A 24,980-nucleotide genomic window follows, 5' to 3' on the forward strand; every position below is an offset into this window, starting at 1 on the left:
ACCTGATCTTAGGCTTTCTACGTCATCTGACCTCTTTATTTACTGTACCTGTACCATCTCACCTGGTTTCTTTATCTTTGCGACATCAGTAGAGACAATAAAAGACAAGTTGGTGGTGCAGAGGAGAAATTCTTCAAAGGCTGATACCATGTTCTTGAACAAACCAGGTGTTGGAGCGATCCCATGTCTTCATTTATTGGCCTATTTTTGGCTTTATTATTCTGGCCCTGGTGGTAGATGATTATGGTCCAGCCAAGTTTTAGCCTCCTGCACCACCTGGTGTCAGTTTGGGGAAATTACATGAGAGTGGGAGAGACCAATTTCCATTCAGGTCTGTCAGGTGAGGCCTGCTAATTAGGAAGTGAGGCCAATGTTTCGTTTTTTTGCTGTGGGCTTTTCACCTTGGATTGTAAAATACATGTCTTTCAGTTATTCATAACAGGAGTTTAGTCTGGACTGACTGGATTTCAGTGGATGTACGTATGAAAAGGTTCTCCTGGTCTTTACCAAAACACCAGGCTTTCCTTTGCAGGTGAAGCTAACACAGAGTACTGCAAACACCTGCTTGGCATCTGCACTGAACAGCCATTAAAATATTATGCAACCTGTCTCACATGTGCAGGTGAATGTACTACTTAAAACCAGTATAGGCTGGTTTTAAGTAGTACAGGTCAGAACTGGCTGTAAATTAACTGGTCTGAGAAGAAGAATGATGTCACTTAATTGCTAAAATCCAAAGGTCAAGGGTTACAAGAGGTCACAGATCCATGTACACCAGAGGCACAAGTTGCTAAGTTCCAGTGATCCCAATTTCTTTTTTGGTAGCAATAATCATGGTGCTAAAATACCATTAAAAAAGAAGCTAAATGTTTTTTCTAATGGCATATTCAAATTTAAATTCAAGTGTCTTGCTTCGAAAATTACCTTTTTATTTTACCCAGTCTGAGTGAAAGCATATTTAGGTCAAAGGAAAACCCTTTTGACCAAACACACATTCCAATACAAAGTCAAGAAAGTTTGCTTATTACTAATGCGCTTGACTTTAAAATACGAACAGTGCTCTGTGTCCCTAAGCTGAGCACGTCCCTAAATCCCATTGGCTGCGCTCCCGTGAACAGCGAACGTCCCGCATCAGCAGGGAGCCCTGGCAGATTGAAAATGGCCGCCACTGCAGGCCAGCTCGCTTGTATAAACACGCTCCTAAAACTCTCAGGCCTGACTGCTCAAAAGGCTCAATCCGCCCGTTAGCAAGCTGGTTCCCCGCGGCTTCGCTAACTTCGCGTCGCCGCTGAGCTACGCATCTGCGTGTGCTGCAGAGGCGGAGTAACCTCACCCTGTGACTTTGTTCCCTCCCTCGACCTCCAGACACGCGGGGCGTGGATTTCAGGGCAGGGAAGGTAGCTTCGGAGCCTCACACTTCCAGGGGAATTACTTCCATCACATTACAGGCATTTAGCAGACGCTCTTATCCAGAGCGACTTACCCAACTTTTTACATGCACATTGCATCCATTTATACGGCTGGATATATACTGAAGCGATGCAGGTTAAGCACCTCGCTCGTGGTGCTACGACAGCAGCGTCCTGCCGAGGAATCGAACCTGAGACTTTTTAGGTTACGAGACCAGCTCCTTTACCCATTACGCTACACTGCTGCCGTACCCATTCCATGGGATGCAGTGGAGACACGAAGGCAGGAGTACATGGTAACGGAAACACACAGGAACACCACAGGCAGTGTTTTCATGTTTATTCAGTGACTGGAAGAAGCTCCAGACACAAAGCTTTCATTTTGTTTTTTTTCCTGGTCCTCATTATGACCCGTAATTCAAGAACAGTCTTCTGTCTGCCCCACCCGCTCGAACGTTCAAGTATCAGTTTAACGACATGCGGTTACGTTAATAGACTTGTGCCTTCAAATAATAACCAATCAGGCAATTACAAAAATCGCAAGAGAAACAATGACTAAACGTTCAATGATGCACTTAACACTTGGATTTGACTTCTTTCTGTTACCACATAGTGCCAGTATTTTTACACCGGCTCTACCTGCGAATGATAAAAGCAACCGTGGGATTCAAAGCACCAGAAAACATGCCAGAGTCTCATGTTCAATCTTAAATTTAATTTTGCAGATGACAGGATCAACTGTCAACTACCCACACATTGCGTGTTCTTAAACTGGCATCTTCCTGGTGCCCAGAATGCCCCACTGACGTCTGTCAGCTAGACCAGAGGTGTCAAAGTAAAGTCCTTGATGGCTGCCGTGTTATTTGGGCTTTTGTTGTTTCCTTTCCATCAACAGCCAATGAGAACACGGAGTGTGGACTCCTCAGCCAATCAACAGCTTAAGCTTGGTTCACACTTGGCGATAACAGCACCTCAACTTTCAGCTTGACTGCAGTGGAGCTGAGGGTTGGGCCTAATTACCCTCTAATGTAAAAGGGATTAAGGATTCAGATTTTGCCGACTCGAGATCAGTTGGGTTAGGCCAGAGTTTTCAAACAAGTTTGATTCTGTCGCTTGACTCAAAGACTGAGTCACGCAGTGTGAACTGGGTCACAGACCGAAATCCGAGACCAGCCCTGGCAAACAGCCAATGGGATTTAAGCTCAAGAGGATGACGAAGAGGACCGGCAGAAAGAGAACTCGCTTCAATAACAACCACCACTCGCCTGTGATGATCTCATGAGTTCCTGCAAAGTCAGAGACCAGACATTAAGAATCGAGCCAGTAAATCCTCTTGTGCCAAATCCTCAAGGTCCCAGCCACCTTGTGTGTGCACCACAACGACGGTGAAGGCAAGACCGATCGTCAAGATCGGACGGTAATTCTGCCTCAGACCTCAACGACCGGAACGGTCGCCAAGCGTGAACCAAGCTCGAGATGAGTAACTGCTTCTGTAGCGCACTGACAGACACTACAGACAGCACAGCCCTGCAAGACTGGGTGCCCCAGACAATACATTACATTACATTACAGGCATTTAGCAGACGCTCTTATCCAGAGCGACTTACACAACTTCTACATAGCATTTTACATTGTATCCATTTATACAGCTGGATATATACTGAAGCAATGCAGGTTAAGTACCTTGCTCAAGGGTACAACGGCAGTGTCCTACCCGGGAATCGAACCTGCGACCTTTCGGTTACAGGCCCAGTTCCTTACCCACTGTGCTACACTCCGTCCTACATACATACACAAATGAGTGATTCAAAATGTACAACATCAAATTAAAGTCCTTTTCATAACTTCACACACAAAAAAATATGCATTTTAAAGCAAAAAAAACAAAAAAAACAGACATAATGAGGGTTTCTGTACTCCAGAACACCAGGCAATAAAGCAGGGCTACTCAAATCTGGCCCTCGGGACCAGTAGTGCTGCTGGGGTGCGTCCCACGCCCCGAAAACAAATCTTTGTGTCCTCCCTCCCTCTGGGGTCCCAGTATTGGAGGAGACGTGCGAAGCGGCTTCAGACTCGGCTCCCCCCCTCCTCCCGGTGAAGGATACATCGATGCACGCTGCCGTGGAAGTCGTTTCACGTTTTTTGGTGACATCATCATGCTCACGCCCACAGGGATTGAAAGACCATCCAATCGGAATCTGACATTTAATCTTTAGAAAAGCGGAGATGGCAGAGAATGTGAATTTCCCCAACTACGCTAGATATTTCGCCAAATGTTTATGGTTCAGTAGGTTATCACACACAGCATCCTACCCGAAAGCTAGATCGCCTACAACAAATAACAAAATTTCAGTTCGTTTTTTGTGGCTCATATCCAACAGACAAATCTGGCAATCTAAGACGCGGAAGCAGGATTATTTATTTGCCTGTACACGAACGCTGCTTAAACAAACATGACTCTACACATAAACAAGCATGGCAGCTACCAGCATTTCAGAACATAAATATACATGAAGGAATTTATTCAACCGACCGTTTCCAAAGGACGTAGCCTATTTATTACCGACAAATTAGATTTCAACTGTTGCAGTTCCAGCCGTCTTAATTTTCTTCACGCTTCCTCGTTCTCTCTTTTCCTCCATTTGTCACTTGAAAGGAGGGAAGGAGTGAAAATGGGACGCACCCGCAGGTTTTCTTTCTTACCTGATAGTTAATTGATTGATTGATTGATTAACGCCACTGATTGGCCAGAGGTTGAACTCACCTGGTGTGTCCCAGGTTTAAATCAGTCCCTGATTAGAGGAATTTAAAACCAGCAGCACTACTGACCTCTAGGGGCAGATTTGAGTATCGCTGCACTAAAGGATTCTGCCCACACTGAATGAGCCTGTCAGCAAAAGCTGCAGTATGAAGCATTCACGATTAATGTGTTGCCTTGAGTTGTTTTTGGAGTGCAAACTGATCCAAGTGTATCACCAAGATTCAACACAAAGACAATAATGTTATGGTAGGCTACAGTAAAACAAGTATATACTTTCAACCAAGAAAGTAATAGGAATTCCTAAAACTGGTTCAATTTCAAGTTAAGAACATTTATGGTTTTCTGAATAACCTTCATTCCCACTGCACTCATATCTCAGAAGTTCTGCAGTATACTATATTTAAAAATGTTTATATATACACCGATTCAAAAGGTTAACCGGAAAGTTAAATGTACATTCAAAAACGATTCATGTGTTTCAGACAGAGAAATCACCAAGGCACATACACCAGAACATTCAGACATTAATGTAGTTATAAGTCTTGAGATGTGTTGCTACAACAACGCATTTAGTACACCAAGCACAATTACACAGGGTGATGGAATGTTACTGTTGGACACTGATTCCCGTGGAAGTGCAAAGGTTTTGAAAGCACAGGGATGCAGTGCTCTTGTTTTTGGAAAAAAAAAAGCAATATGTCCACTCAGCACAGGAAGACATTCTGGAGTAAAGAGCTTCCATTGTAAATATTACACAACTGGTCTAAAGGGCTGTCTGGAATACTGGCACGGACAGCCAACCATTACAATGAAAACTCAAAAAGAACCCTTTTACTGAGTGTGTAATATTGAAAAAAAAAAAACAAATCTAACAAATAACACACTTTGGAATAGTTCACCGTGAATCACTTCTGTAAACCTCAGTGAGAAAAAGTGCAGTACTGACAGGGAGGCAAGGATGGTACAGATATAATACAAATGGAATATAATACATTCTTTGATATAACCCACAAGGAAAAAAAACAGGAAGTTGTGTCCGTATGCTTTCAAGTTTAAAATTCTGTTGTTGTCTGTGTGTGTGAGTGTGTGAGTGTCTGTGTGTGTGTGTGAGTGTGAGTGTGTGTGTGTGTGTGTGTGTGTGTGTGTGAGTGTCTGTGTGTGTGTGTGTGTGTGTGAGTGTGTGTGTGTGAGTGTGTGTGTGTGTGTGTGTGTGTGTGTGTGAGTGTGTGTGTGTGAGTATGTGTGTGTGAGTGTCTGTGTGTGTGTGTGTGTGTGTGTGTGTGAGTGTGTGTGTGTGTGTGTGTGAGTGTGAGTGTGTGTGTGTGAGTATGTGTGTGTGAGTGTCTGTGTGTGTGTGTGTGTGTGAGTGTGTGTGTGTGTGTGTGTGAGTGTGCGTGTGTGTGTGTGAGTGTGCGTGTGTGTATGTGTGTGTGTGTGAGTGTGAGTGTGAGTGTCTGTGTGTGTGTCTGTGTGTGTGTGTGTGTGAGTGTGCGTGTGTGTGTGTGTGTGTGAGTGTGAGTGTGTGTGTGTGTGAGTCTGTGTGTGTGAGTGTGCGTGTGTGTGAGGGGGGGTGGGCACTGGCACTGCATGGAGTGATGGAATAAAACAGAACGTGATGTGTTCACTAATAATACAGTGTTGAACAGAACACTTCCTGATGTAAAAGTCACTCTAACGTGACAAGACATCTTTCACCACTTAATACTGCAGGCAGATGCCATGTACAAGAATAAATAGATTCATAATCAGAGTGAGCATCTGTGGACTTACTAAAATAAATACTCATTTGGAAAAAGCGCAATCTGATGTGAACAATCAATTCCAAGTAGTTTTTCTGCACTCTACAAACCTTCAAGTAAACTACTAAGTGGTTGATACAGGAGGCCACAATTAATAAAAAGAGTCTATGCTCTGCGTACAATTGGCCTTCCTGTCTGGTCGTTCCTCCATTGTTCGTGAGCAGCATTTAAAAAGGTTCTTAGTACCTCTGTGCCGTAGGCTTTTGGGGAGCCGGCATCCGGAATGAGGGGGCTTCGGGGCGAGACCCACCTTCACACAGCTGGGAGATGGCGCCGCCCAATCACAACGCTCGTGGGAGCAGCATGTGATCCTCTCCCACCTATTGCTATTGGCCCACCGCTCCAAGGGCGGGCTTAGGGAAGTCCCCTCCCCTGCTGGGCGACTGCAATAGGCTGTCGGGCAGGAGCACCTCCACCGATAGGCTGATCCTTTTAGACTGGAACACGCTGTAGGTGTTGTCGAATCGCAGCACGTCTGGAGGCAGGAAAGGGAGCAGCTTATTGAATGATATTTAATGAGTCTCAACAGTTAAGGTGTTGAGTGTTAATTCAACTCTAACAGAGTCCAAAAAGGAACACATGCACTCCATCCGACCGCACTCAATCACAGTTGATTTAACACTTGAGCATTTTACACTGTAAAATCCCACATCGAGAAAAAAAACCTGACCCACATCAACTGTTCATCTGAAATACGTTAACCCTTTGGATACCAGGGTGCAGCTTATTGGCTATCGGTCACTCACAGACGCCCGGGTCCACGCAGGTGATGGAGTTCTCTTCTGGCACCAGGTGGGAATTGTACCGCTCGCTCAGCAGCACCCCCCTCATCTCCCCCGCCCTCTTCCTCTCCCCCATCTTCTTCTTCATGAAGACGCCGAAGCCTATGTCGGCCCCGCTGCTCTCGAACTGCCACCTGGGAAGAGGAGGATCATGGGAACGGAACAGGAGCCGGGCCAACTCACCCGTCCAGGGCTGCACGGCGGGATGTCACGGTGAAGTGCTAGTTCCCCCCCCCCCCCCCGAGAGCCTCCTCTGTTTTCTATCCAAAAATGGTATGGAAAAGATTACCCACAATGCCACTCACCGCAGCACGCAGCCGGGGAAGAGGATCTCGTACTCCAGCTGGTGGGAGGAGCCTGGCTTGACGGAGATGCACTGGTCGTACTGCGCCGTGATGGTGTCCCGCACGTAGTAGGACCTGGGAACCACGCCTCCGTACTGTATCTGCCACAGAAAATGAACCAATCACACCTGGGGGCGGGGCAAGGCGCATCACACGCACACACGCAAAACAATAATGAGAACAGGGAAGGGGCAGACCTTCGGGGCCAAACACGTATTTCTTTTGGATTCAAATACTTTTCTGTGCTCTGTTGATCTTGCCTGGTGCAATTGAGCCTGTCAATATGACCAGGTTTGCAATTTTTGAGAGTATTTAATTGGTTCCAATACACCAGACAAGATCAGTAGAGCGTAGAAAAGCATCTGAATCCAAAACATTTGACCCAGTTCTGCTGAAGGGGAAGAAGAAAAGGAAAGCAGGACTCACGTCTGACTGCAGGCTGTAATGTGACAGGTCACATGATGGTGAGCTAAGGCACTTCTCTAGTTCACATTTAATGTTATTTTTCTTAAGGCACTGGCGGTTTTGGCAACAAGGCATTTTCCTTCATGGGTCCAAATTCACGAGCTTAACAGAGACTGCACTAGATCCTTTCACACCCTCCTGTTCCATTCACAACTCATGGATCCCGACAGGGTGGGAACCAGAGGCTTGCCAAGAGCTAAACAGAATCCTCACTGTTGGAAATTAATTTAAACCTTTCAAGTGTGTATTCGATTTCATGTAATGTGGACCCACACAAGTGTAAAACATTTTTTTTTGTCACTTATCTTTGTCACGATTTGATACTATCTTTGTCACTCAGAATTTCCAGCAAAACAGCACATTGCTGAGATGAGCACAGTTTAAAAACACACCAGCCCACAAGCGAGCACAAGGCCACAAGGCTTCATGAATGGGGGGTGGGGGGGGGGGGCGGAAGGGGCCCCCCTCACTGAAACACAGGCACACTCCTTCCACCCTTCAGAATTTAGACAGTAGAAGCACGGTGGCTGGACATGGGCCAGCCCTCTCACAGGATTGGGTGGTTCAATTATCAGCCTTCAGTGGAACTAGCTTCCAGGTTCCAAACTCCGTCTAGTACTGCCTCTGTCCCACTTCCCTACTTAAGGTTGTTTTAACAGAAGTTTCAGTTTCATAAACTTTGGCTGGAAAAATATTTTGGTGTATTAAGCACATATATGCAATTTTCTTTTGTTCTATACCACAAATACCAAAGTATTCTGCAAGCTCCCAAGCACTCAAATAATATTGTGGCCATTGATGCTGGATTAAAACCATGTTTCTCAGACCAGTATCCCAAATGCTGCACCTTTCATTGATAAAAAAAAAAGAGACTATCCTCGGAGTAACTCTACAGCTGGTCCTAACAAAACACTCAGAGTTTTACCCAGGAAAAAAAGAACATTGTTGCTATTTGCATTTTTATAGCCCCAGGCTGTTTATAAGTCTGTTCTGCATTTTATTTGCATGAAAGCCAGCTGGGGCTGACAAAACACACTAATGTTATGATCATCCAGGAAAAAGACTCATAGGGCTGGCATTGGCCACACACACAACACACACACACACACACACACGCACACACACACTGAGAAGCTCTCCTGTTTGTCAGTGCCATTACCCCTCCTGAGCATCAGTCCTTTATTTTTGGAAACGCACAGCGTGGCTGCAACAGCCTGACCCCAGGAGAGCACCTCAGATCATTATAAAACACCTCAACAGACCATATAATTATGGACCCTCACTTGGCTACTGTTTATAGGTTTTTCTGCTTGTTAGTGTGACACACAGAGAGCCAAATCACTGTGCTAAAAGAGGAAAATAACCCTCTTAGCACAGTAACGAGAACCACAGGGCCAAACTCTCTTAGCACAGTAACGAGAACCACAGGGCCAAACTCTCTTAGCACAGTAACGAGAACCACAGGGCCAAACTCTCTTAGCACAGTAATGAGAACCACAGGGCCAAACTGCACCACAGGGCCAAACTGAACCACGGGGCCAAACTGAACCAGTGTAGTCCGTTTGGCCCCGTAAATCACACAGACGAACACCGTGTTCACAGACACGTTCTCTACTGAATTCACAGAGCGTACACATGTAAAAAAAAGTACCCCAGTTCTTATCGTTTTTCACACTTCTTTATCTGATATTGCACGAAAAGCAGTCGTTTCTACGTGGGAAGAGATAAAACATGTTGCGCAGGAAGCAGTGGCGGAGCCAATCCCTGCCCTTCAGCAGTAAAAGTACAGATTTAGGACATGATGAGAGAGAATGAAGGCCCAAGTCACATGACCCGAGACAAATGAGTCCTTTAGGGGGCAGTAAAAAAAAAACTTAAATGTCTCTTTCTCCGTGTCAGGGCAAAGCTTATTAATCTCGATCTAATTCTACTTCTAAAAGTGTGATGGACGCCACGGCCGGGGCGAGTCGAGCTTGTGCGGCTCAGCGACGGGATTAAAGTCAGACGTAACGGTCCCGCCCGTTTGGTTCCACCGGAGGACGCACTTCCTGTCGGGAAAATGTCTGCCGGCTTTTTCCTTCGCCTCGAAGGACGACAAACCCTAGTCCTCCGCTTCCGGGTGGGACTCCTCTACCTATGTATCTACGGGCAGAAACACCAGGCATGGGGTCACTTCACAACATCTTGGGCTGGGGCACAGGGGGCACGGGGCACGGGCCACAGGTGGTGGGGGTGGGGGGGCATGGGGCACTGGGGGTGGTGTTGGAGGGGCACTGGGGTTGGGGGGGGGGGCACGGGGCACTGGGGGTGGGGTAGGGGTGGGCGGGGGCCTTCCACTCCACAGCACCAGGGATGTATTCAAATAGTTTTTTTTCCCTTCATGTTTCCTTCCCTTGCATACTTCGCTAGCTCCTAGCTCAAACCCGTCGGAGGACGCAAGGAAAGGAAGCAAGGAAAGGACACGAGGATGGAGGAATCGAGGAAAAATGTGCATTAGGCAAATGGAACGTCTCCTTGTTCAGTCGAGCCTCAGTTTGAAGTCACATAAATTACAGACATGGCGGATGTGGAGAGGTGGATCCACAGGATATGTCACGCGTTTCCGCAAAGGATGCGTTCGTGTTTCCTTGCTCAAGCATCCTTCGGGAGCCATCTTGCCCCCCGCTTCTAGCTCCTTCTAGGAGCATTTAATGCGTTGGAATCTCCTTGGAGATGGTGGACTACAGGTGTAGGCTAATGTAGCTATACCCGTTGAGACATTCCTTGCATTGCAATAAATAAGACCAAGGAGCGTGTTGGTGCTGTAGTGTAGCAGGCATTTTGAGAACATGCACCCCCTCCAGTCAAAATTCAGGAAAATTTCTTTCTAAAATTCAGGACTATTTTGCAAAGTTGCTCCCCCCCAGCCACTGAACCACAGTCATATTCCCCAAACTGTATCCTGAACCCTATTATTACAAAAAAAAACTGTGCTGATCCGGGTTCAGTGCTTGGAGGTAGAATATAACTACACCAGGGCGCTGCCCAAACCTGTTCCAGGAGATCTACCATCCCGTAGGTTTTCATTAAAACCCTCATTTTGCACACCCGATTCCACTATTTAGCAGCTCAAGGAAGATCTCTAGCTGTCGAATGAGGGGTGCTTTGTTAGGGTTGGAGTGAAACCCAACAGGAATGGCAGATCTCCGGGAACAGGGTTGGGCAGCCCTGACTTGCTCTCTAAAGCAGTGGCGTTTTTGCAGGTAAGCACACAGGTAGGAATGAATGAGGAGAACTGGGTGGGTCTGGAATTTAAATTCTGCACCTGCAACGCTGCCCGCGTCTTTAAGGGCGGTAAGGATCGCTCAACACACAAGGACACTGACGTCAGCACCCGCACTGCATTATGGGAACAACAGTGGCTGTCTCTGGCTAAGGTAAACACAAAGGAGATTCTGACATTCCTAATACCAGTCAGACCAGACGTTCTTTAGAGCCTAAACTGCACTTAGACTAATAGGACACAGAGAAGAACCAGTGCTTCTAGTCTCATTTGCTTACAAGCGTTTGAATGATTCTGTGCCATAATTGGTAAGACATCATCTGTTCCAACTCTCAGAATTGGACATTAACTGAATAATACAGTATGTTTTTTTTTTTACTGTATTACTGTATCAACCCAGATTCTGTCAAGTTTAAGAAACCACAGAACGGTTCTGTGAAAAGCTGACAGAGAATCCCTTGCACTGCACCCTGTCCTAGGTGAGGTGAAGAGAGTCACCTGTGTACGGATAAGTAACGCTCACACTACGGTCAGCCAGCAGTCCACTGACCCCCCCCCCACACCCCACCCGTTTCAGACGCCACTGATCACAGACGTGGCTCGCGGGCGTCTGTCTGTGATGCGACGAAGCGTGGCGGTCTGTAGCGGTGCTACTGTGACATGGGGGTGGGGGGGGGGGGGTGGGCTGGGGCACATGGAATTTTCCAGAAGCTTCAAGCGCACTACGGTCCGCACCTAAACGCTCTAACCAGCACTAAGGCGAGTAGCTAGCTTTGGTATGCGCAGTTTTTTTTGTAACAGCCTTTTTTTTACGACTTCCGCTACACAAACGGCGCATTTTTTAAATTAATTTTTTTTTTTTTTTTTAAAGCGCAGCACTTCCTGCAGCCGTGGCCTCGCCCCATCGGACCATTTCCTGGACTCACCCTGGTCTTGCAGCGAGGGTCGCCGTCCGGGTCCGTGAGGGTACCGCCATAGATCGCCGGCAACTGCTCCGGCTCGATGTACTTCTGCAGCACCTCCTGCCAGTTGGCTATTGGCAGACAGAGGGCAGCAATGAGCACAGCCGCGCTGCGCATCTCTGTGCGCTGGTTTGCTTGCGCAGCGCTTGAGGTCAGAAGCTCCGCCTCTTACCTCCCAGGACGTTGATCTTGTGGCGGGTGACCTCGCTCAGGAAGTGCTTGACAAGATTGTAGGCCACGGGGAAGAGTTTGGGAGCTGGAAGGGAGAGATAGTGACGTGTGAGGGGAAGCGTCCGCCCAAACCCAAGCCCGATTCCAGCTACGCTGCCTGGAAACCTCAGTTCACACAGCATTATGGATTCTCAGACACAATTCTAATCAATTGACTTGATTAGGTTCAAAGACGGGCAACTAAACTGGTTCCTTGTATGAAAGCAAACCCATATTGAACTCTTCACACAAGGATAGACATGGCACATTCACTCCTAGTCAGGCAGAAAGTGCACTTGCCTTTAATGACAAACAGTCTCTTCAGTCCCTCTGGATAGTTTTCCTCAAACATGGTAAGTACCTGCAGGGACACGTTGGAGAGGACAGGATAGAAAAGGGACACAGCTCACATCCGGAACCATCACAAAGCCTAAAATCCCACCACACAAATCTACTGTAAACAGACTAAGACTACCACTTCAGATCAGTCATATCCCCGAAGACCACGTTCATGCTGCTTCTGGGAGTTTGACGCTCTTTAATTAAAAGATTTCCTCAGACGTAAAATGCCCGAATATGAACTTCAAACGAGGCTGAAATCCATTCTGTGCGTGACTGCGGAGATGAAAAGGATAAATTCCCCCGCTCTCAGGCGAGCTATTATCTGCCAATGTGGGGCAGGGTGTGTCCACAGTGAGAGGCACACCCCATACTGCTCATACCTCTCCGTAAGTCTCGATGGCAGGCTTATACAAGTGCTTCATCCCAAGTCCCTCCAAGTCATAGATCATGGTGATGGACTCTACATTCTTCCCCAACTGACAGAGAGACAGAGAGAGAAAGAGCGATAGAGAGGGAGAGATAGATAAATAGAGAGGGAGAGAGAGAGAGAGAAAGAGCGATAGAGAGGGAAAGATAGATAAATAGAGACGGAGAGGAGAGAGCGAGAAAGAAGGGAAAACACAAAAGGCACAGGTGAGCAGTGACACAGCGCTAGCACTAAGGGTGGATTCAAACTCCACCTGCGTGGCAGCAGGTACAGACAGGAAACGGAACCCCTGGGGTTCTGATTACAGGAGATTAGCGGACGTTCCCCGTGGCGCCGGGCGTGGCACGGGTGTGGCGCCGGACGTGGCACGGGCGTGGCACAGGCATGGCGCGGGCGTGGCACGGGCTGGGCGTACCTTCTCAGACTGACGGTCGCACTCCTTCTGCAGCATCTCGCAGTCTCGAACCTTGGACTTGACGAAGTCCTGCTTGGAGGCGGACAGCATGAGCCCCTTGGGGTCGACCGGGCCAATCACGTCGTACCAAATGGGGCTGCCCTCTCGGTCGTAACCGCACATGCCCCCGGAGAGGTGCTTCTCGATCACCTGACACAGAAGACACAGGGAGGGAGGAGCCAATGGGCTTGAAGTATGACATCACCACCAGGAAGTGGAATCAAATACCAACAAGTCCTAAAAGCACGCTATTTTTTTTTCTTATGCTAAAATTCTACTGCTTACGCTAAATAGCATAAATACAGCGGCTAAGCTAGCGTACCTCCGGCAGCTTCCAGTCGGTGGTTATCGTGTCGGCTTTCACATGTTTTCGGAACTCCAGATGCTGAGAACGAAGTCGTGGGAAATATTAAAACACTACTTTCAGAAAAGCTGAATCAAATTATGGCCTGCGTCACCACACGCGATAAAACCTCGCTCTCAATATGTGAAGCAGTCTTCACTTAATCAAGTCTCTGGTTCTGGAAACTAACAGTGTCACTCAATTATTCAGACGTTTCCATGGTAACCAGCGAGAGATTTAAAAAAAAACAGGCCCGTGCTAATGCTATAATTTGTCTCATTATTTTTGCCGCCAATTTATTGGCAAGTTTCAGCATATCTGTGTGAGAAACACAAAAACACAAAGGATGATCTTTTTTTTTATTACAGTAAAGCTTTTTTCCCCGCTTTTTTTTACAATAGCTAAAAATGCTTATGACGTAGACATACGGGCTCGTCTCTACAGGCACAGACAGTATGAGTCACTGACACAAGTCCCGTCTTGTGATTATGAAACTCAGAGTCGCTCCCACAGGGCATGAGGAACGTGTGTCGGTGAGGGGGGTAGCGGAAGGGGGGGTGGAGGGGGAGGAAGCAGGAGAGGGGTCAAAGGAGATCAGGAGGCTTAGTCTGCCTGAGAATTAATACCTGCCCAATCAGCAATGGGGGGATAGTGGATCTGCAAACGAACGCAGTGGGGAGGGAGGGGAGGGGAGGGGCTGGCTCTGCCACCGCTCTATGCCAACGCACTCCCGGGTAAAGGCACAGGAACGGGCGCGGGACCGGCGGGGGGAGAAGCGGGGAACGGCCCCAAGACGACGCCGCTGATGCGCCACCAGCATTCCATTCCTGTTAAGTCAACCCCTGTAAAATGCGACCGCACAGGCTTCTCAAACAGTCTATACAGGCTGAGCGGGAAACGTACAGAAACATCTGCACAGTAAAGTGTCCGGTGTTAATTCAACTCTAAACAGTTGTTAGTTCAACCTCTTGACAGTGTTAATTCATCCATCCATCCATCCATCCATTATCTATACCCGCTTATCCTGAGCACGATTGGGGGGGGGGGGGGGTGCTGGAGCCTATCCCAGGGTGCATTGGGCGAGAGGCAGGAATACACCCTGGACAGGCCGCGTCTATCGCAGGGAGCATTAATTCAACACTGTGGGAATTGTGGGACCAAATGTGACCTGTTGGGAGGTTGAACGAACACCGGACATTTCACTGCGTGGGTTCTACTGCAACATCATCCGGGTATGTGTTTGTGCAACAAATCGGGATCAATATACACAGACAATTTCTCCAAAAAGGCTGACATGACAAATTATTTACAGTATCCTCAGGCACGATTTGTTGCTGATATGCTGATATGGATATGAGATATGACAGATATACAGAGGGATCGGGCTGCCAGGTACGGTGGTCATTAAGGAGGGCGCCCAGGTGACGCAACGCCAATAAAACGGAGAGGACGCCGTACCTTGCGAAGCATTGCTTCAGCTTTCGCCAAATTGAAGTTCCTGGCTGGAAAGAGAAAAGCATGAAACACAAAATAAGCAAAATAAATAAAAGATGAAAAAAAAGGACTCAATGCTGGAACGTTTGTTATGTTTTAAATTTGAAACAGACCGGAATACAAATTCAAGCAGTCCAAGTTGAAAATACACACATTTACCAAGTATTAAATCAATAAAACTAAATTACAGTGTGCTTTTCACCAATACAGTGCAGGCTGTGCTGGTCTGTTTCTCCATTCAATCAGAAAAGGCAAGCATTAGTGCCACTTCAACAGGGTATCATGGCACCACTATAACACGGATTGCTGCTCAAATATACATCCAAATGAAATCAGGGGAATATTTAACTGGTGCACACTCAGATAACATGAACCATAAATATGAACCGCCTCCCTCCACACAGAATTCTGACACAGGCTCATGTGGAGCGTTTAACGAGCAGTGAAGGTGATTAGTACCCAGCTGTGGTTTTAACGGTCATTGTACTGTTGCACTGTCGCAATGCAAGCAAGTGTGATGCAAGCAGAGCAGAGCTCCCCGAATCCGAGTGCAGAGGAAAGGCAGGTTCTCCTTTTGCGCGGCGGCTACTGCGGTGGCGTTATATAATCCGCCAAATCCGCCTAATCGCCGGTGCACAGGGGATCAGGCCCATGACCCGGCTTCCCTGGAGGTGTCTCAAAGTGAAGCGAAAGTCCACTTCACTAACTCCAGTTCCCCAAATCTCTACATGCGTACATGCGTCCTCCGCAAATTAATCACGTTCAGCATTGGGTCTGATTTGTTTTTAAATAAACAAACAGGGCAGATTAACAGATCGAATGCTAATCAAACATTCAGCACCACAGTACATACACACAGCGACAGCACCCTTGAAAATGTCAACAACAAAAAAAGGGGACATTTTCTTTAAAGAACAGGAGGTAGACAGGCTATGGGCTGCGTGAGAGTAGATCATTTAGGTGGCACTGATCTCCCAAGAACTTGGCCTTCGCTCAGTACAGCGTTTCAAGCCACTGGCAGGTGCACAGCTGATGTGACTGTCTCTGGGTCAGGGGGAAGTACAGTACATATCGCTCAAACACCTGCCTTTTCGCCTGTACCCACTGACCCCCGCCCCGCCCATTTATGTTCCCCCCTTTGATAATCTTATCAGAAAAAGGCCTGGGGCATGAGCTTCTACACAGTCCCAGCCCATCGTTAATATGGGGTAAAGTCTATATCCCAACATGCTACAGTACTCATGAAAGAACCCGACGATGTGCTCAGTCATGGAGTTTAGGATCTTAGTCAGAACTCCAAGGTCTTGATCAGACTCTCCATCAGAGGAAAGGTGACTGCCGGCCATTGACTCAATGAAACACAACCGCATTTGAAAGTTGCCTCTGTGACTCTGTTACCACGTTACACTTATTTCAGATCTCACATAGCTCAGTGTATTTTCATGCATCTCATTTAGTCGTTTTCCCAGGATGCAAAATCCCTTTTAAAGACTGAGAGTATTGTTTCCTCAGAACTAATATAAATAACAATAATCCTATGGGTTGGCACACACATGTAAATGACATGGGGGGCTTGGGGATATGCACAACATGGAACCTGAAACACAATCATTCATTGTGCGGCAGTGAGTGCATGCTTACGCTGGCTCTTGTGAAAGCAGGGTGTGTAATCCATTAGCTGTGACCATCAAACGATCAGTTGGGTAAGGAGTTATGAAACTGAAAAATCTGCCTTCCGTTTCGAAGGAAACAAAGCGCTAATTTGCTTTCTGCCTCCCCCCCCCCCCCCCCCAAGGACAAACAACAGAAATGCCTCGATGTCTCGATGCAAACGAGGCCTACAGAAGAAATGTTCCGTTGGCAGGAAAACATTAGCATGGCAAAGTACGGACGAGGATGCAAAGCAGCTGCACCTCTCTCTCTCTCTCTCTCTCTCTCTGCGCCATCTTCGCAACGGCCCGTAGGAAGATGGAGGAGGCTCCAGAGGCTTCAGTAACTGACATCACTGAGGCGCTGAGACTATTATTCTACAGGTTTAGGCCGAGCGGCCAAAAACTGGACTGCGTCTCTGAAGCTCACTTCCTGGTCTTGCTGAGAGACGCTGCTCACTACGGCCAGTGTGGTAGGCTCCATTATACAGTAGATGTTTCAGCCACCTGTTTTAATGTAAGTCAATGGCGACAATACGATCAAAGAACAAAGTCAACGATTTTTTTCCCCAGAAGAAAATTTAGGCGCAATATGTCTCCCCTGTCTCTGGCTCCAATTTGTACAACATGGCGGCGCCCACAAACTACACTTCCCAGGCTTCAAAATGCTTTTCATCAAGCCCACAATGGGGAGACATCACAGTGACTTCATCAATATTTTTTCTACAGTCTATGGTTTAGGTTGATTCCCGCTGCTCGCCCCATACTCAAAACAAGGGCTCCATTTTTGTTTGCCCTCATTCTGGCACTGCATTTGGGACACGGGATGGACAGAATGAGGAGGAGGGAACATAACTGGCACGCTTGTTCTGACTGAAGGAAGTCATTGTCACAAGATGGCGGAAATATACTGAACAAGTACCATTCTTATTTACGGACCGTGTTCTAGAGCCACAACATGTAGCACGTTGAGCAGAAGAGCTGTCAGTCTCACCTCTGAGCCAACGAAGCAGGTATTGGTCATTCTGAGAGGGCAAGAGGGGAAGCACGTCCTGAAGTCTCTCTCGAAACTGTCCGGTGGAAGGAGAGTGAGCATTATGATCCAAAAAACCACAAACCACACACATGCAGGGCAAGGCATTACGAAGACACTAACAACACCACCACCAATAACAATGTGTGTTTAGCCCACATTCATGCAACGGAAATGCTTCACATTTTAAAGTAACAATAAAAAGGCAATCGCAAAAACAACTATTAAAAAGACATAAAGCAAAAATAAAAGTAAATGTTGTTTGAGCCTACCTCAAGAGGATCTAAACATACTACAGCAGTACTGTAAACACACTAAAGTCAGATTTAACTAAAGAAAAAAATTTAATCACACATAAAGCGTTTGATATAACCTAGTTCCTATATGTTGGCTAAAAAAAGAGAAACGAAAACGGGATGTTTAAAACACGTAACATTGCTCAATCATTCCTGATCATTCAAGCAACCACTGAGTTTTCCACGCCTCCCTTCCATGCTTTTGGCATACGGTAGAAACTCCACAAAGCACGGAAACGCAGAATATTATCCAGCAATTAACGTTACAGTATAACTGAGTTACTGAATGCGTGCAACGCACATACACTATAATTTTGGTAAAATACATAATGGTTTACACACGCAGAGCCGGTGTCTATAGCTACCATGAGCACCTGTTTATCACTGTCATTACAAGTCCGGCAGATTCAAATAGTTACTGCAATATACAGTATAACCGGCAAGTTGCGTTAGCCATGAAGCCTACATTAGCAGCTACGCACAGCGCGTAGTAGATGCTGTTTCCTGCATCCTACATGCTAAACTTTAGACTTAGAAATTACATATAATTCAGGAATGACTGAAAACCGTAGAATGCAAACCATTCTCAAAACTATGTTGCTTTTTCAAAATATTGGCAAGCACCAACGACAAGTTCAACTATGCAAGCTGCTGTGTCATAGCGCTCGGAATAAACCATGATAAAATACTGTAGCATATGAAATCGATTACAGTGCTCCCGTTGATGAGGAGAAAATGCACGTGAGTAAATACAAAAAAACGCTAATATATTCGTAACGTGTACTCACCTGCGCCAAGGCTTCAGCTTGCTTCGGGCTGAGGTCGCCGACCCGTCCGCTCATCCTGCCTATCGAAGCTAAAAATAATGCTCCGTCCTTTGGCTTGTCTCGGGATGTTGTTCCTCCCACTCTGTACTGCGTCGCGCTTTCGTCTGTGACGGCGCGAGGCCGCGAGGGGCGCTGTTTCGCATCTTCGGTTTAAACGGAAAGGGGTCATTACAGGAGACGCCCATGCAAGATTAGCAGGCAATTTAATGTCAGCGGGTATTACTGTGACAGTGATACTTGCAGCCTAACGTAATAGTTACTTCAGGTCTAGTATTAGTACAGTGACTAATAAGTCGCACTTTTTATTAGTTGCAAGTATTGGTAGGCTACTACTACTACCACTATTACTACTACTAACAACAACAACAATAAGAATATGCATTGTTTGTCTGTTATATATAAAGCATCATAATACAACAAAATATATTTTAAATACGTAATCCTAATGCCTTTCTGTATTCCATCATACGGACATTAAACCTACCTGTTAAAAACCAATAAGATCACATTTTCCTAAATTTGTGTTCTTGTGTTGAAACGTTTTAGAATAGTGTTTGTTTAAAAAGTAGCAAATACTCTTGTTCCTTGCAGTTGGTCACCTAGCTAAGGAACATTACACACAGCATTACATTTTTAAAAAATTTACTTACAGGCCTACGTTTGAAAGTACATAACCATTTGTGTCTCTCTGACTTAATATAGCCTTTTTAAAAATTCATAAAAACCTGGACAATAGCAATTACTGGGATATGATACACTTATTGAGTAGATTTATAACGCACAGAACATTTTAAATTATAAATATTTAAAATGCTCGAGGTAAGTTACATCCTTGGGGGAACGCACGAGCCTCTTGTTTTCGGAGGCAGCGTCCCACGTTTCGACCATAGAGTTTAGCGGTTTCCACAGATAGCGTTTCATCCGCTTCTTCCTGTGCAACCAGGAAGCAGTAGTCGTGTTTACATTCTGTGAGGCTGTCTGAATCTGAAGCTCGGTGGGGGTGGTCCAGGGAACTATGAAGAGGCGTTATTAGTATTGCTTATTACCTGGCTATTATTTAATATTTCTGTAAATGTATGCCATGGCTGTTGACGGCTTCTGGTGCTATATTTCTGTGGTGTCGGTACTGTTGGCCCCCTCGTTTTGGTCGTGTCTGGTGGTTTCTGGCGAAAAGGTAGCATTGATGGAGATTTTTCTGAGCGATCGGCAGGGCGTCAGCAGTGTTCTGCAGGGCGAAGTGATTGAGGGAAGTTGGGGCAGCAAAACTCACGACGGCCGTGAGAATCGCGACAATGAATCCGTCGAAGGGAGCCTTCGATTGGTAAGTGGCTAAACATTAAGCCATGCAAGTAAACTAAACTGCCCACGCCCCCTTTTCTTAAACTTGACGGCGGAACGTCGCCTAAATCCGTTAACACGTCGCTAATTTTACAGACAGTTGCGACACCGAGTTGGTGCAGAACATGCTTATTTTATACTGTTGTTAATTGTGCCAAATCAAACATTTTTATGAGTGTTGCATTCTAGGATAATGCCACCACCGTAGCCAAAGTATTGTTTATAGAAGGGAGCTTAAAGTCACTTACGTTATCTTTAAAATAAAGAGCTTTTGAAAGGCCATAATTTGAGAACAAAATAAAAACGTATATAAAAATCCAGCTTCTTCTTTCGCTGTTTTTTAGTGATTGTCATCGTCTAGCTGCAACTCCTTTTTTGGGTTATGCATGTCAGGTACAGGACGACGAACTTGACCTCCAGGTGGAATCCGAAGACAAGGAGCCATGGATTGGAGTGGTTCCGGTTAAGATAAAAGAGAGCGAGGTTGCCAGTGGCAACCAAGAATCATTTGCGGCCGCAGTTGTCAGCAAGGTCAGCGCAAATCGCTCACCCGAAAGCAACGTGATACGTAAATGATGTTTTGCAGAGAAACGTGCGCTGGGTGGAAGAACCAGTTCACGAAGCCTGTTTCAACCGGGATGGTTTGCCTGTCTGTTTGAGGAGCATGCAGGTCGATTGCACAGGTGTAATTCACCTGCAACATTTTGTGTCTGTTGTTTCCAGATGAAGCGGGCTCTGGTGCTGGGAGCTTCAGCCCTGATTATTCTGGCCCTCAATCAGAACACTGTCAGAGAGGTAAGCCTGCCCCCCCCCCCCCTCGCCCATTCCAGATAATCCTCACGTGCCTGCAATGCCCTCTGGTAAGGTTGGAGGAAATATTCGGCTGTGCGAAATGTAGTCCCACATGTCTGTCTCTCCTAGATGGACCTCTCTCAAGTCCTCTCCAAGCCAATTGTCGTGTTTCAGACATCAGAGAATGTCACCAAGCTCATTGGAGTCCTCCTCAGGTATTGCATTTTTAACACCGTGCTTCTGGTGTTGCCTATTTAAATACTCTGTGTTCAGTTAGGAGATGGTCAGCTCCAGTACAGCCAAAGTCAATAATTTCATGGTGATATTTGTGGATATGTTTTTATGTTTTAAGTCATGGTTGAGTGCCACAACGAGAGGTGGAAAGTCCTGGGGTCAGAAAGTGAAAAGGCCTGCCATGTGTTTCTTCCACCCGTGAACCCAGCCAGCTGATTTCAGTGATTACTTGTACCTCCTGGCTGACAAATTGTACTAATTAGCTAATCCAGATGATTGGATCAAAATGCTGGGGAGGACTTCAACTTTCTGGACCTGGATTTTCCACCTCTGGTCATGCATTCTTAGTGCATTTCAGCCCCGTTTGATTCTAGGCCTCTGTTTGATCATCATCATACTCTCCTTCCTTTGATTTTAAGTTCATCGCCTGCCACTGCCTTTGTACACATCGCATTTGTGATTCTGACACAATGACATGCGAGGTCATTATTTGTAGGGGCCTACATGCAACAGCAAAAATCACATACAAGACCATCCTACAGGATAATCTGGTAAGATTTAACATTTGCGGTGCTTGGCTTCCAATTTGCCTACTAATAATGCAATCGGCCATAGAACAGGAATGTTTTTATTAATCGTATTTTCTGCTAATTAGGGCAAAACATGTAGTTAATCTCATTGTACAGTAACTCTAATGTGTGTTTTGATTGCTCTGCTCTTAGTCTTTCCTTGTTTGCTTTCTCAGCATTTGGTGTTAAGTTTTTATTTTAAAAACTGAAGGGCGTCTTGCTGTTAATTCACAGGAGGCCCATGAAACGTTAATTTTCCCAATCCTAATGTCACAGGGGGCCACCCTGACCCTGTGGTCCACCTGTGGACGGTCGAGGGGGGGTCTCTACGGGGAGTGGCAGGGGGTCATCTGCACTGGAGAGACCAACTCCCAGGTTCAGGTGGGGAATCTTTGAAACCCACCCTCCCCTCCACACACCCCCACCCCACAGCACTGAGCTCACAGCGCACACCAATATGGAAATGCTAAACGCTCTTCTTATGAAAATCAACCATAGCAACAAGAGAACAAACCAACCCTGTGATCTTCTAATGCCTTTGACTGTCACCTCTCCACCATGCCTGTATAGTAGCAATAATTAAAAAAACAACTTTTTTTCTCATGTTTAAGACATTTGCAACAACAAATTTCCCCATTGTTATCCATCTACTGCCAGCTACCAGATCACAGGAATCGGATTACTATTGAAAACTATACATTATTAGTACAAAGCCATAACAATTTAGCGCTACACAGTGGAAATTCTGAGGGTTGATTGTGTTGCGATTGTGTTGTGATTGTGTTGCGATTGCGTTGGCAGAAGTACCTGCAGCAGCTGTGGAACACGGTGCTCCTCGTGGCCCTGATCCTGTGCACGGGGGTCATAGTTCAAGCGCGCTGGCAGTATCGGGACCACCAGCTCAACGATGACATGGAGGTAAACGAGCTTCTCCGCCCCGGTGCGAACGACGAGCTTCTCCTGTGCATCCGGGTGCCAGAACAGGAGAGCAATGACGGCCGGACATCGTGTTTGCAGTTGCTTCCAAAACAGGACGTCCTGAAGCAGCTGGCTGCCCTGAAAACCAGGAAGTACCGCTCGCCCAAGACGTGCAGCGACCCGGGTCAAGCAGGGGAGGTGGACAACTGCGCCGTCTGCCTGGAGCAGTTCTTCAACAACCAGGTAGGCCTGCTCCCACAAAGACCCGAACCTGCTCCCACACACCCCCAAACCTGCTCCCACAGACCCAAACCTGCTCCCATACGCCCCCAAACCTGCTCCCACACACCCCCAAACTTGCTCCCACAGACCCAAACCTGCTCCCACAGACCCAAACCTGATCCCATAGACCCAAAACCTGCTCCCACAGACCCGACCTGCTCCCACAGACCCAAACCTACTCCCATACACCCCCAAACCTGCTCCCACAGACCCAAACCAGACCCATCCCTCTCTCCCCTGCAGTGTCTCCGAGTTCTGCCCTGCCTGCACGAGTTCCATAGGGACTGCGTCGACCCCTGGCTGCTCCTCCAGCAGACCTGCCCTCTCTGCAAACGCAGCATTCTGAGTGAGTGGCACATCACCACTGCTGCTCTCTAGCGCCACCCAGTGCCTCTCTGTGCAAGCGCAGCGTTCTGAGTGAGTGACACATCACCACTGCTGGTCTCTAGCGCCACCCAGCGTCTCTCTGTGCAATGGCAGCATTCTGTTAAAACCGTTATTTTATCAACAAAACAACCTGCCACCACTCACTGCTTTTTCCATAAAGGAATGCATTTGAAAGAGCGCAAGGTAGTTGTGCATTGTCTGACCTCATGTGCTCACTTATTGGAAATTTAATAAGGCATAAGAGTTTACCATTGGTGTAAACTGTTTAGCTTTAGTCATTCGCTAATATAATAGTTTTATTATCGTTTTTGTCTATGTTATAGTAAATTGTCATAGGCACTCGGTGACTGTAAGTTATGGTTGGCGTCCCTTGACCTTTTATCATTTTAATCTTTCTGTCTGCAGCGAACTTCTGCAGAGACAGCTAATGGCAGCTCCTGGACCCCCGACTGGAAGAAAAACTGGGATCAAGACTTGTACTCTCTCGTGAAGTTTTACAATGACAGCTGAGACCTCATTTATCTCTGTACTGTAGGGTGAGGGTCTGGAGACAGAAGCGCGGGGGGGGGGGGCCCTCTCTGGGGTTGGTACGCGTATGGGGGGGTTTGGGGGGGAGAGGGGGACCCCCCTGGCCTTGTGACAGATGGCAGAACTTTGGGGAGACCCACTAGCAGTGCTGTGACCCCTAGTTTCTAGTTCATGGGATCAGCTACAATACTTGCATTATTTTACACTTTCGTCATGTAATGTGTACGTACTGTGTGACCAACAAGAGCATCGAAAACCAACGTCCTATCTGAGCAGCTGTACTGCCCCCCCACCCCACGGAGTGCATTTTTAAGGTGGTTCTAATGCACTGTGCCAACCTAGTCCTGGAATTATTTTACCCTACCTTAAAGACCACACTGCATTGAGCCAAATGTTTTTAATCTATGTATTTAACTGATGGGCATTCATTTGTTTTCATACATACAGGTGTATGTACAGAAACACTTGGTGATACCAGCATGGCTTTATCGATGTGTGCGCAAGGGCATCCTTGGGCAAATATGAAATATAACCCTCTGATTGATACAGCAGCATCTTTCCTGAAGTAATTCTTGTTGAGGGCAGAATTTTACGACAAATCAAAATGCTACGCTACAGACTTTAACAAAAAAGGGTAGTTTAAACAGTTCAGACTGATCATTGTGCTTATGAACAGAACACTCCCCAAGACCAAAATGCAATGAGAATGATCTATATAGCCTGGCTGTTGCTCCTGGCCATTTGAAAGAAATCACAAATATTTTTTTTAAAATAACATTTTTAAATTTGTGGTCATGCCTTATCGGAGAACAAAAGAACAAATAAAAAATTGCTAAAAAAAATCACGGTACAAAAATGCTCTTAGCCGCGCATTAGACTAGAAAGGCATACGTCAAGGATCACTTCAGCCGTTTGTTTTTCAATGCAAATGCATTCAGTTTGCACACAGAGGGCTCATACCTTTAGCAGCTGAGCGCAGAACGCATCCATGAAAGTACATTTTTGTCCTTAAAAAGTTGACGGACGAAAGCACGAACCTGCAGCCTCTCTCTACGAGAAGACTTCCGAAGGCG

General features: G+C 46.5%; 2 protein-coding genes across 5 annotated transcripts; one reads left to right on the plus strand and one right to left on the minus strand.

Moving 5' to 3' along the window:
* Positions 1–1,734: 1,734 nt before the first annotated feature.
* sec14l8 (SEC14-like lipid binding 8) lies at positions 1,735–20,593 on the minus strand. Of its 4 annotated transcripts, none has more exons than XM_064353440.1 (13): positions 20,446–20,593; positions 18,821–19,002; positions 17,698–17,773; positions 15,019–15,062; positions 13,540–13,602; positions 13,179–13,367; positions 12,717–12,812; positions 12,295–12,355; positions 11,957–12,040; positions 11,749–11,855; positions 7,057–7,196; positions 6,716–6,885; positions 1,735–6,444 (listed from the first exon to the last, which is right to left on the minus strand). In XM_064353440.1, exons 2-13 carry the CDS (start codon positions 18,872–18,874, stop codon positions 6,296–6,298), a joined length of 1,233 nt encoding a protein of 410 aa, XP_064209510.1. In that variant the 5' UTR covers positions 18,875–19,002; positions 20,446–20,593; the 3' UTR covers positions 1,735–6,295. The 4 variants fall into 4 exon arrangements, with proteins under 4 accessions (XP_064209510.1, XP_064209509.1, XP_064209512.1 ...); XM_064353439.1 differs by lacking the exon at positions 20,446–20,593 and adding an exon at positions 19,344–19,663; XM_064353442.1 differs by lacking the exons at positions 17,698–17,773; positions 18,821–19,002; positions 20,446–20,593 and adding an exon at positions 15,514–15,782.
* Positions 19,792–24,670, plus strand: rnf215 (ring finger protein 215). The gene is made up of 10 exons (XM_064353443.1): positions 19,792–20,180; positions 20,591–20,728; positions 20,921–20,992; positions 21,119–21,204; positions 21,720–21,774; positions 22,069–22,173; positions 22,594–22,710; positions 22,810–22,953; positions 23,236–23,338; positions 23,785–24,670. Exons 1-10 carry the CDS (start codon positions 19,932–19,934, stop codon positions 23,805–23,807), a joined length of 1,092 nt encoding a protein of 363 aa, XP_064209513.1. The 5' UTR covers positions 19,792–19,931; the 3' UTR covers positions 23,808–24,670.
* The last annotated feature ends 310 nt before the right edge of the window (positions 24,671–24,980 follow it).

The sequence above is a fragment of the Anguilla rostrata genome, chromosome 10 (assembly GCF_018555375.3).
Source record: "Anguilla rostrata isolate EN2019 chromosome 10, ASM1855537v3, whole genome shotgun sequence".
In the NCBI taxonomy this organism is placed as follows: Eukaryota; Metazoa; Chordata; class Actinopteri; order Anguilliformes; family Anguillidae; genus Anguilla; species Anguilla rostrata.